General features: G+C 40.8%; 1 protein-coding gene across 1 annotated transcript in view; it reads left to right on the forward strand.

Annotated features, from left to right (window-relative positions):
* The window catches only part of TMTC2 (transmembrane O-mannosyltransferase targeting cadherins 2), a 322742-nt gene that overhangs the window by 232924 nt on the left and 76117 nt on the right, over positions 1–13701 (forward strand). The window contains exon 7 of the mRNA XM_032948785.2: positions 11953–12038. Coding sequence (XP_032804676.2) covers positions 11953–12038 — 86 coding nt within the window. The remainder of the gene's footprint in view (positions 1–11952; positions 12039–13701) is intronic.

Consider the following 13701-nt stretch of genomic DNA (forward strand, 5'->3'; position numbering starts at 1 on the left):
GTCTCTTCTGTTAAGAGCCGCTCGCGGCGATGCACGCCCATAATGCAACACTGTGGACGCAAGGGTTTGTGGATGTCGTAGTGCCATATCCTGGTTTCCCAGGAGAAAGCGGTACCGCAAAAATATGGACTCCCACCTGTTCCACCTGTACGAATGCAGCCCACTCACACACGTGAGTTTTCTTCCGGGTGCTCCTGTTTCCTCCCACGTGTAAACGCGCATTAATTGGGCAACAACACCTTAACATATATGGACGACGGCAGCGCTTCGAGCAATTGATGGTGCCGGCTCACCGCCCGGCTGCCTTCCCACTTGTCTGCGGTTCCTCACGCCTTCTGTCTTTTAAAAAAAATGTTTATTACAACTCAACACGAGCCCAGTACGAAGCACCCGTCACGGTGCCGAGGGGCGGGGCGGGGGAGAACAGAAACTCTGTGAGCAAAAGCCCGAATTTGCTGCTCTAAGGCTTAACGAGGGGGGTGGGGGAGGGAGATTTGGGCTCTCTGCCCCACTCAGGTGGGGAATGATAACAAACATAAAGGAGTAAAAGGGAGACAGGGAAGGGGGGAACAGGAGAGGCGGTAGTATCACGCCTTCTTTCTTAAAGAGTGAGCGAATATTGTGCGGCACGTTACAACTTTGAAATTATTACATTACTGTGGTATTTACTGAGTTTGCCAGTACACAAACGTTTAGCCTTTTACAAATGGTCGAGGCAAGTGGTTGTAGTTAGCACGTGCTTACATTTTCACAAACAATGCTACCTAATAATTTATCTTAGAAAATATGAATATATATAATGTCTTATAACGCAATCCCACTTGCCAACTTGGTAAAAGAGAAATTTGCATCATTATCCTTTAATACGTTTTGCCGTGTAGGGACTGGTTATGGCTTCATCCCTGCAAATGTTGTTGGTCACGATGGGGGACATAACAAAACATAGATGTGATTGCTTTGTTGTTTATTTTTTTCCCCCCCCACTAGCGTGAAACTGTCAATATCAGTGCAAAACTGCAATTAGGACTGACAACAGATGCAGGGTTTGTAATCGTGTAGCTTTCAAAGGGTAATTGTTCAGCACATATCCTACTAGCTTTACTACCCGGTTTCGCCCGAGACTTGGATTCTTGTCTTGGTTTAATACACGGCCTACGCGGAGTGGGGGAGGGGGGGTGCGTGACGTCAGCAGGCACACTGCGTGACGCTGCCGCATGCGGGTGACATCACAGATGTGACGTCACCGCTCACTTGCCGTGCAAAATATTATATCCATTATTGCGCCCCCCTCCCCCCAAAATACAAAAGTCTACTTTTAGACTTTTACCATTGTGTCCAGTCTGGAAGCTACCCAGATGCCAAATTTCAAGTGTGTTGCATGTTGTGAAGTATGCTAAACATTCCGAACAGACACACATATTCACAAATTTCCCTTTTATATATGTATAAGATATGCTGGCTAAGGCTATGCGATTTTCAACAGATTTAAGTCCAGGGATTTAATGTTAGAAGTTTGTTGGGTTTAAAAATGAATAACCACGTGTTTTTTTTTTGCTGTGTTCTTCTTGGTCGACTAAAAAAGGTGTCGTATATGTTACAGTGAGCAACACATCACTGGTTGGTCTTCTCTTGATATACACAGCATTAATGTAATACGGGAAACCCTTGCCCACTGCGGGGGCTACATCCTTAAAAAAGACACAATTGGCATATGTGTGATCCGCAAAGGAAAATTGTAAAACTAGGATTTGATTTCGATTTAAAGCTTTCGTGACTGCAAGGATTCATCTTCTTTGGTTCTTTCGGTAAAGTCACGTAGAATGAGAATAAAATAATAAATTGGACAGACAGTCTCATCCCTTCACCTGATGAAGGCCGCTTGTGTTGTGGCCGAAACGTCGTGAGAATTTTATTGTGTTATTTTATTTTATCAATTTATTATTTCATTCTCATTCTACGTGACTTTACCGAAAGAACCAAAGAAGATGAACTAGGATTTGGTTCACAGTTCGCAAATTCAACACCCCCTCTTTTTGATTTCATATTACCTTACATGAACCCAAATATGAAACGGTATAAATTTTGAAGCGTTCGTGACTACAGGAATGCATACTCTTTGGTTCTTTCGGTGAAGTCACGTAGATAGAAAATTAATAGATCACGACATTTCGATCGCAACACAAGCGACCGCATTCAGGTGAGAGATGGCCGCTTGTTGTTGCGATCGAAACGTCACGTGACCTGTTTCATTTTCTACCTACGTGACTTTACCGAAAGAACCAAAGAGTGTGAAACAGTATGTTTTATGCGAGAAAATGTTGAAAAAAGTGGCGGTTTTTTCTAAATTTTCTTGCTGTGGTTTTCACACCCGATGATGATTGCTTGTGTTGCAATCGAAACGTCGTGAGAATTTTATTGTTAAATTTTTTTTATAATTTTATTATTTCCCTTCTACGTGACTTTTACCGAAAGAACCAATAATATGACTGGTTCTGTCAATTTTCTTAAAACCACCCTGCTTACTGCTGAAATTTTTGAGTGCTTATGTCAGCAAAAGTGCAAATGGGAGAAAGCACCAAAGCAGGGCATCCCGAGCATTCGAGCGCATTGCCGCATATGCTTTCAGCGTTGCCTCTGCCCAGTGTGCTCTTTGTTGGCATCTTAAGCATTGTGACATTAAGCAGGATAAGTTGTATGCACAATATATGCAAGCAGTCTGTTTAGAGAATCGGCCACATTTCATTTATCATGCTCTTGGCTGTAAAATTCCTTGGCACAGACACCGAATTGTTAGTTTATATGTCTATGCTTACATTTGTTTAGCTTAACTTTTTCCAAAAGGGCAAGATATAAGTTAAACATTGAAAGTGCTGCCATTGAGTAAATTTGCGTTGTATTGTGCTGCTTTTTAGCGAATGTAAAATGTTGGGATTTAAATGTATTGCTAAGTAGTTAAACTAACCCTGCTGATCATAGCACATTGTGTTAGTAGTAGTCAGAGCATTTGATAATAAAAAAAACCCTGGTATATCACAAGTAGACATTTGCACATTTCCAGACATTGAAATGTTTATGAAGTTGCTATTTAAATAAATGGCGATTCACTGATTTTTTTTTTTGCAAAATGGTAAAAGGTTGCAATTATAATCCATGAAGTGAGAATGGTAAATTGCCACGAGTTTCGCTCACTGACATTTTATGAAATGAGTGTCTGGCAAGGCCATCGTCTCAATATACACCAATGTTCAATATACACCAATGTTCAATATACACCAATGTTCAATATGCACCAATGTTCAATATACAACAATGTTCAATGTCCAGGTGCACGAGCCAATCGTTCAATTGGAGCTGGTGGTGGCTTTTTTTTATATATATAAATGAAATTAAATACTTGGCACGTCATGTACTTCAGCATGTCAAAACGGAATTGGACCCAGGTGAATAAAAGACACCTTTCAAATGACCGATGTCTGCAGCGACCACAGACGGCTGAATGGAACGGCGTTATCGGCGTTGTCGCGCAAGTGCGCGCCATGGCGAGTGTTGGTGTTTGTGAGAACGACCCCTTCATTTGCGATTGTTGGCAGCATATAAATGGTTCCGCACCTCTTTAAAAATGCAAAACTCTCGGATTATATTTACTCAAGTGAAAAGTGCAGTTGCTGCTTAACTTTTTAAAAGGCTCCTTTAAATTGTGATAATATTCAATTTTGAGTCTGCGATTGTGTTGAAATTTAATGACTTCGAACAACTATTTACATTAAGTGTTTCTATTGAGTAACTGCAGTGGCAGACATAGGTTCAGTTTGTATTTTATAATCGTTGCTTGGCTTAACAATTACTTGCCGGCACTAGTTTTATGCGGCAGGTCCAGTAAGAGTGCGTCTTTGATTGTGCCACTCATATGGGTGCTGTTAATGTCTTTCAACGTGGATTTTCGGCCATTCCCTGGACAAACCGGCACATTTACGAGAGCCTAATTGGATGTGGGAAAAGGAGGAGGTTTGTGAATGTGCACAGACTGCAGAGCAGCGGTCCCTTGAGGCTCTCCTCGCACACGTTTTGTTGGGTCGGCTTTTTTCGTCCAGACGGGAGCTCGGGTGGGCAGTAATTTCTATGAGATTTGGGCCTTTGGCCGGTGCCCACTCGGACAAACTCTTGAAATTGTAACAGACGATGGGAAAGAAGTAAAAAGTGAAAGTGTATTGACCTACGGGCGAACATGGCCAATTGTTTTTTTTTCCTCCCCTAGATTCTTTCCTTGGCTATTGTGCGGGCAATAGTGCCGAGTACAATGATGTCACGTGGCGTTCCATGCAGAGTTGACAAACATAACATTCAATCCTCTCTAGAGGGCCTGGGGTCTTTTGTTTTTGTTCACACACCAAAAAAATTGCGGTTTATATCATCCATAATAGAAGTTTTTTGGGTTAGATCGCGTAAATATATAAATGTGTCGTTAAAACCCGCCACTACCCAACACACTTATATCTTTACGCGATCTAACCCCAAAAAAACCTCTTATGGATGATTTTAGTCGCGGAAGCCTACTACGTGCTAAACTGTTTATATTAGTGAGCGTCTTTTAAGGCAGACTCGGCACACACATGCTAAAAATCACTGAATTACAAAGTTGATGTCATAAGAGACTGCATTTTTTTATTATTATTCCAATGTAACTATTAGGGTGAAGTATTTGCATTGCATGTCCGAGTGAGTGAGTATGTGTGCTCGGGAACAGTGTAAGCAGTAACTGTCTATACACGATAAACAGGGGGACCCTTGTGTTTACCATGGAGCTATCTAACTAATATACATTTTGACCGCTGTGGAGCACGAGGGAATGGCAAGATATGCATTTAATGCTCAGTCAAATTAGTGTTGACCCAGGCCCAGTTTGAGAGAAAGTGCGCTGGCCATTACGTTCATTGTTCTTCCGTCAACAAATATGCACACCGCTTTACAATTTCACACAATTTACGTAGATTCTGGGGGAAAAGGCTGTCCATCCACATTTTTGTATTCTTTTATTTATATTTGTTATGCAGCCACATGTACATTTAATTGGGTGAAACACCTCAGGTTTCTATATATATTTTTTAAAACCTCCTTTAAATAACATTTAAGTTGAAGTGTGCATCTATATTCCAACAATCATTTGACATTGGTGGTCCTGAGCCAGTATCTCTACAGAAACCCAACTGTTGCCTTGCCACAAATGAAGTACTTCCATATTTTATACCCCCTCCCCCCCATGGGATGATGATGGGCTAAGTCAACATCATACCAGGATTTAAACTTAAAACGTTCCGATGATGAGTCAGGCACTGTGCCACAAAGACTCCCAGCCTATCAGATTATGCATTCAATAACAACACGTGGATTAGCTTGAGCAGTTGTGTACACAGATGGCTCTTGATTAGTACTGCAGTTTGAGCACCAGGTTGTCCACTTAATCAGACGCCATGTAAAACTGCATTAAAATGCTCAACTCTTCCGTTGATAAATGGTGAGGAAGAGGAGAGGTACTGCCTGTGATGTTGCACATCATTAGAACAATTTATTAACCGTTGGATATGGTTCCAGGTAATTTTTACTGATATAAACTTTTACCGGGCTTCGTCTTATTTGCATTGAGCTTGACTTTGCATCCGTATTTGTAAAGTTCTCCAATCCTATCCACTGTTTGTGAGAATGACTACAGTACGATATAAACAAGTCTAAGGTGAAGTCACGTAGAAGGGAAACAATAAAATAATAAAAATATAAAACAATATTTTACTAAAAGAACCAAGAATATGAATCCCTGCAGTCACGAAAGCTTTAAATAAAAATTTAAAGTCTACGGTGATTTACGCGTTTTTGTGTTCGACCTCGTGTTGTTTGGCACGATGTCCGACATTTGCGTACCACGTGCTGGGAGCTTCTTCACGAGCAGAATTCTAAATTATGGAATTAATTGGTCACGAATCTCATTATTCTGAACCAACCATTTTTTGTCTGCATTGCTTAATGTCAAATACAGCCACACTTTTGAATGCTATTCGTAAAGCCACTTGTGACTTAAACTTGAGTATATGCATTTTTGTAAATACTCTTAAATAAAGTTGAAACAGCAGAATCAATTCCAGTATCCATAATGTACCTGTAGCCATTTGGGTTTCCTCTGCAAAATTAATAATTATCATTACCAGCCTTGGTCAATACACGGTTAGATGAAAGCCTTCCCAATCCACAAAATAAATTAATAAAAATAATACAAAAATTCCCTCTGAGACAGTTCATTAATGGACATTGACTTAAATATATGCTCATGTTGAATTCAACAGTACAACACAAAGGTTATCCAAAACATATAATGAATTCGTCGAAATACAAATGTAAAAAGCGGAATAAAATTTTCAAGAAAACTAAAATAAATGTTACCATATGCAATGAAGAACGTTGTACTGTTCGCACATGATCGATGCTTGATAGTCTTTCATCACTGCCATCCATGGAAATGTTGCGGTGTGTTACAGATGAATGCACTGGTCGTATATTTGTCATGGACTATGGGAGGTCATATTCCCTTTAGACGGCTGCACAGCATGCACAGTCAGTTAGTCAGGTGTTTGGGTGCCAAAGGATAAAAAAAGGCAGAACTTTTCCAAGAGCTTGATTTTGGCACATTAAAGCAGAAGCACTAAAGTCAAAACAAAGATTACTTTCCAAAGGCTTTCTAGAAGTAAATGTCAGGGCTTACTGTATATGTATATATTTTAATATATGTGTGTATTTGTTGGCTTATATAGGTGTTAATAACAGCGTTTGCAAGTTAAATGGAGAGTTTTGTTAAATGCTGTATTGTATGTACATGCAGTAGAATGCCAAAGATCCATGCTCTCAAAATCCACAAATGTCGGCACTACTATAATTTGCGGATTACCGGTGTTTGGCGACTGCTCCTGTAATCCATGGGACCATTGGTCCAGAATTCTGCGAAAAATGTCAGATATTTTTGGATCTCTTCTGGGAGTGAATTCCGTAATCTGCGGCACACTACATCTGCATATTGGTAGTATATATTTTAGTTGTAATTTATTGTAATAGATGTTGTAATTTCATGAAAGGTATGCACATTCATAAGAGGCCGCAGTCTCCCATCAATTGTTATTGCTTCAAGCCATTAGTATCGCTAAAAGGCTGCGATTTACTTTGCTATTTGAATCCGTATCATTTTGTCAATAGCTTCTTTGCAATGCAAAATCTTTTATCGTAGACCATATGGAAGAATTTCCCCATTTGGGGGTCTCTAAGAAAATAGTAATACATAGTATCTAAAAATGTTTTGATACGCTTTCCTTATAAAACCGGCACATTTTTCAGAGACCAGCAGAGTGGTGCAGCCAACTCCTCCCATAGCCAACGGAACACCCGCATCAGGGCAGCATTTTTTTCGTGGAGAATTACAGAACGAGCCATCGCGGTACGCCAAGCATTGCGAGATCCGTCACAATGGTGGCTCCATATCAACGTGGCTTAATGGAGGTTCTGCTGTATAGACTGTAAAAGATGTGATTCCGGACATACAGTACCTTGAAGTCTACAAACTAAGTTGCCTCTGTGGTAGTAGTTACATTGGAGAAACCAAACGACATGTCTCGGACCCCATTCGTGAACACAAAGCAGACCTTAAACACGGTAGGACCAACACCTCGGCCGTGGCAGATCATTGTTATAATTCAGTAGGCTCACATGACATTGACTTATCCAAGACAGAGGTTCTTTGTAAGCCATCTGGCTACCATGAGAGATTCGTTCATGAGGCTATCCACATATACAAGCACAGAGACAATTTCAACCGAGAAGATGTATTCTGGCTTAGCAATAATTGGAAGGATTTGATAAACCATTTCAGGTCTTAATTTGATTGTTCACGCTTACGGTGGCTTTCAGACAGCATACATTAATTTTTCGTCTCCCCCTTCCTCTTTTCAGAACATAGATGGACTCGTCCTTCTAAATAAACTGCCAAATCACTGCGCGCGGTGCTGTCGTTTTTAATAAATAAATAAATGCGCCGCTTACAAATAAATAAATGTGGACCGCCACTTTCAAATGTTTCTTGCCGTTGGTTTTTTCACACCTGATGACGACCGTTTGTGTTATGGTCGAAACGTCGTGAGAATTTTTATTGTTTTATATTTATTTTATTGTTTCCCTTCAACGTGACTTTACCGAAAGAGCTAAGGATATAGACAATGACATGTTGTGGAAATAACATTGTGCCTCAAATCCTGATGGGCCTGGTTTTCATTCCTGACCAGCAGTGATAACTGGGTTCTAAACCTAGTCTTGTCCTATCCTGAGTCTTGGCCTATCTTAAGTTTACTTATCATATTGGTAAGTCAATGTTATCATTACCTATGACTTAAGCAACACATAAAGACAATTTAATAGATAAAGGCTGCAAGAAAAAAACTCAAAATAATGATGCTCTGTCGTATGTACCTCACCATAAGGAGTTCAGCAATGCATATATATAAAGACCAATTTTTATTTTTTCAATACACCATGTCATTGCAGTGATACTTTCTCATCTGAATGAAGGCTCTTCATTTGTTTTTTGAATAAAAGTTCCATCGTTTAAAAAACATATATTTATATTCCGTGTTGTATTTTGCACATACAAATGCGGTTGCTGTTTGTGCTCAGAATATTTAAATACTCATTGGTTTTTTCGGTAAAGTCACGTATGTAGAAAATTATATTAAAATAATAATAAATCACGACGTTTCGAACGCAACACAAGCGATCATCATCAGGTGTAAAACAAATTGTGTTGCGTTCGAAACGTCGTGATTTATTATTATTTTAATATAATTTTCTACATACGTGGCTTTACCGAAAAAAATCAATGGGTATAGTAATTTATGCAGTCACGAAAAGCTTCAATTCTATATTAATCCACCTCTACGGGGAGGTTACCTTTACGATTCTGTCCTTAACTTGTTGCCCTGTGTTGTCTTGCCTTCGTATGTATCTCTACGTGCTTCAGTGTGCTCTGTTTTCTGTTTGCCGTGGTCTGTGTCTCTGTTTCACTTTCCTCCTCCGTTGCTGTCCTCGATGTTACGCATCCATCGCACTCCGCGTGTGTTCCCATCGTCTTCAACCCCTCCCCCCACCTCTGTAGCTTATTTCAGCACCGTTGCTGCCCGGGTTGTTTGCTCATCCATGTGCTCTCTCTCTCTCTGCGTAGGTTCCCATTGTCTTCAACCCCTCCCCCCACCTCTGCAGCTTATTTAAGTCTCTGTCCGTCATCCCTCCAGTCCTTTTTGTCTCTTGGTGTGGTGTTACTCTGGTTGTCCATCTGTGCTGCCCAATATATCTTACCTTGGATGTTCTTCCCTATGTATGTATCTCTGCTACCTTGTACCTCGTATTTGTTCACTCTGTCTATGCTGGTTTGTTCAACCCAGAGGATGAACACGAAATTTAGCAGTCTTCTGAAATTTGTGGTTAGCCAGGTCAGTGTCTAACTGTGTTGTTGGCCGACTGGTTTTGCATCACGTTATTTTTCTTAGGTTTGTTGAGTTCTCGTCTCTCATCTTCTTGTTATTGTATTTGCCTCCGTACAGTTTAACGTTCTCCATGTGCTATGTACGTGATGTCCCCCTATGTGCTCCCTCACGATTTGTTTTACACCTGATGATGATCGCTTGTGTTCGAAACGTCGTGATTTATTATTATTTTAATATAATTTTCTACATACGTGACTTTACCGAAAAAAAACAATGAGTATAGTAATTTATGCAGTCACGAAAGCTTCAATTCTATATTCATATTTAAATAGTTTTCATTGCATAGTCTGCAGCAATATCACATAAGTGTAGTGCAGTGTGACATTTAAATGCTGTTTATTCTGTGTGATTCAAAAGCTTTCACGAGCAAAGCTTTTTACTCTCCTGCAAAATTGAGTTCAAAGTCAGCTGAAAGAAGGGGTGAGGGATAGGAAAATTCAATCCATTATGCTCAGGTGGCTGCTGTAGAACACACGGATCTGTATACCAGCATTCTTGATGCTTGATTTAGCACTCTCGGCAATGAATGGCTTACTGAGTCATAGAAACTCAACTGACTTGTTCTGGTTGAATAGCAGGGTGTCGTTAAGATTTGAGGTTAAATGCACACTGGGTGAGCATGTGATTGAGAGGAAAATTGTGTGTGCGAGGATAGCTCAATTTTCACACATAGAAAAACTTTGTGTGCAGCTATGTGTGTGAATGGGTGATGTGGCCTTGTACAAGTGCATTAGCCGCTTACTGCAGAGGTTCACGGTTCGAATTCAGTGGGCCACCCTGGTTATTTACTGCCGGTGCAGTAGCTATGTTACTGCGCACCGTCTGATTCACAGTGGACGTTAAAGTTCCCTTGACGCTCTTCGCAAAAGCAGGTCACTGGTTGCCAGTGTTGGGGTACAAATTTTCCATTTTCGAAATGTTCCCCTAAAATATTCCATTGGGATTATATGCATTGCAATCATCGACCCTGACTGCCTAGACTGAATGCATATTCTCGCAAGCCATGTACTGAGTCACTTTATGCCCATAGGGACAATTGCCACTGGGGGTGCCCTTTCAAATGCTTGAGATGGGATGTAATGTAAAGCGCTTAGCATGTGTAAAGTGACCTGAGATGATTCTAGATTTGAAGCTTTCGTGACTGCAAGGATCCATACTCTTTGCTTCTATTCGGTAAAGTCACGTAGGTAAAAAATAAAATAACAAAAATCACGACGTTTCGGCCACAACACAAGTGGCCTTCATCAGGTGAAGGGACCTGAGATACCCTGCAATCTCAAAATTACGATAATTATTCATGAAATACAAACGTTTATTAACTTGTTGTAATGAACAAGAATATAGTAATCAATTTAATGTTTTGCCTTGGTAGACTGTGGCTCAAAACAAAAGTTGTTTCGACAAATATCAATTTAGAATACACTTTTTTTTAAAGTATCATATTACGTTATGAATAAAATACAATACTTAAAGAAAACACAAAATATAGAAAGAGGAGTCAAATATTAAACTTGGGTCTCCTGTGTTCCTTAAACTCTCACAATATGGTAAGTCTGGCTGACCATGAAGAGCAAAGGTGAACAAAAACCTTCTCTGATATTGAGTTAAGATCTACTCTAGGTGGAAGCCTATAGGACAAACTATTGAGGTAGGAATAATCACTGTAGAATACATGTGGTTAAAGTATAAAAAACAGATAAACATATGTTCTAAATATCTGACTATGACCAAACACACGTTGGTATGTTTTCCATATGAAGTCGACGCATCTGGGATACCCTGGCTCTAAAGTAGATGTGAATTTGACCCTATGTGTTTTGTAAAATATATACTGTAAATTAATTTAAACTGTGAAAGACTTAATGGATAGGTTTAAAGGGGAGGCCACCTCCATCAGTTTCAAGACACTATTCCAGGTAATACGCGTGTATACTTCTGTGGAAATGAAGACCAGTAAGCGATGGATGTCCTGGGGCCTAGCCAACATGACCTTGAATAGGCCAAACATTAAATGTATCTGAGTCCCCGTGCCTCCATATGCAAATACAAGCAGGGTCTAACCATTTGAAGTTGGCTCTCACAATATAATACGCCCGAAAATATAAGAACGCCATACCTCCTTGAGCTCTAGAATTGATCAAATTAAAAAACTTGATTGAGGGGAGCTTATGTTACCGTATGATAGAGGAAACCTTGGAGTTTGGCTACCCCAAAAAGTTAATGTAGTTTAGTATGGGTTACTTCATGCTTGAATACACATTGTCCATGCTAGAGTCAGGCAATAACATCACACAACTGCAAACATTACCATCTAAAAGCCAGACCTGTAATGTGTCAAGTATCACGTGTGTTTGATAAATTGTTATTGTTGTGCTTTAATTCACAGAGGCCTGCTGCTCCAGGAGGAGAATAGACTTAATGAAGCATTGTACTACTACAAGCTGGCCATCGGTGCCCGGCCAACATTGGCCTGTAAGTCTTTGTGGTTCTGCACTATAATAACAATGTGGATTTACATGGTGTGTGAATAAATAGGCAAGACCATGGTTTATTTTACATATATATAACATGTACACTAGCAGAATACTTGGACAACATTCTATCAAGGCATGGATTCAGCAAAGACGGGAATGGCTCTGTGTGTCACAGTCAAGGTTCTGCATTACCAAGGCATGCATGGCTCCTGAACCGTAGAGTAGCGCAGAATGGCTGCATATATCAGGGATATAGAGCCTCCTCCCCACCCTTCTGCTGCTGTCGTCCTCTGGCATCTCTCCCCATCACAGATCCGGTGCCACTGCTTGCTTCATTTGTAACAATTTGGTTACTCAGAAGGGACGCCCGGGAAGGCCACCCCCTCTCTCACACACGCCGCTCTTGCTACTGTGGCACTGTGTGAACATGCGTACCGGCCCACAGTTGTACACATCAACACAGTGCAATTCGGATTCATGAAGTCGAAAGAGACGTTGCACAGCGGTTGGGGAGAATGGGCAAACGGAGAGTGCATGGCAGAGAAAAATAAAAGAGTGGGAATCAGCGGAGGAAGAACACGGGGCATGGATGCAGTCAAAGGCGGACGATAAAAGAACGATTGTTCGCCTGGACTTCATTCGGGTGAAGGGTGGGGAAAGGTGTCAGAAGTTTGTGGGTGGGTCGGGGGGCATTAAAAGTAGTGGAGGCAGCAGAGGAGAAGGAGCAACATCCCATTTGGGAAGGGGCTGTGCAGGAATTCGACAAAGGCAAAAAGTTGCTGAAAGTGAAGGGCAGAACAGGTACCCCACCAGGGCCTGGCATGGTTAGGGTGCGTGTTTTAGCTTGGGCTAGGAATAGGGGATACCCAGTCTATGGATTGTTATGTAAGGCATCGGAAAGAATGAAACTAAATGTTTGACAAAGGAGCTTATAAAGATGAAAGGAATACAAAACGTTATCGTGGTCCAAAAGATACTTACCTAATCACCATGTAACATTCCAGTTTTTGATTCTAACCGAATAATTTAGGCATAATGTAGCTAGACAGGTTTAAAGGGGAAGCCAGCTCCATCATTAACCTCCTACACTAGTTTTCAATACACATTATTATTATTGCACAAATAGAAAAGGTTGTCTTTTGTATTTTGAACTTTTACGCCGCTGTGCTCGAGACTGGGTAGCTGGGCGTATTTCCGTGGGGTCTCGGCGGTCCATTGATCGATAAGAAGACCCTCGCATTAACCCAAGCATTGATGCTGTACCCTGGATTCCATAGGGGAGCCCCTCACACCCATGTGGCTTCAGGGCTAAATATAGTAATTTTACAAAGCTTGCCAGTGGATGAACAAGCATGGCCAATTGACAACATTAACTGTGCTTCATGCACACACTACAGTGCTTTGTCCTCGCTGAAGTGGAGCATTTGTCAGGAAAGCTACTCCCGAGACGAGGGAAACTGAGGTATAAATGGTAGAAAATCCACTTATATTTCCATGTTGTGCATGGATAGGATTGAACAACTATCGGAGTGACTGCCCCAATACAATCATGTAAGTGCTTTTCAGCCTGCAGCCTTCCATTGCTTCTGCAAGCAACTAGCAATGTGTCCTAAGTGTATCGTGTCTGTTGAATGTAAACCAACTTTAAAGCTCCACCGCTA

The sequence above is a fragment of the Petromyzon marinus genome, chromosome 7 (genome assembly GCF_048934315.1).
Source record: "Petromyzon marinus isolate PM22_M1 ecotype Great Lakes invasive population chromosome 7, UKy_Petmar_22M1.pri1.0, whole genome shotgun sequence".
Lineage (NCBI taxonomy): Eukaryota > Metazoa > Chordata > Hyperoartia > Petromyzontiformes > Petromyzontidae > Petromyzon > Petromyzon marinus.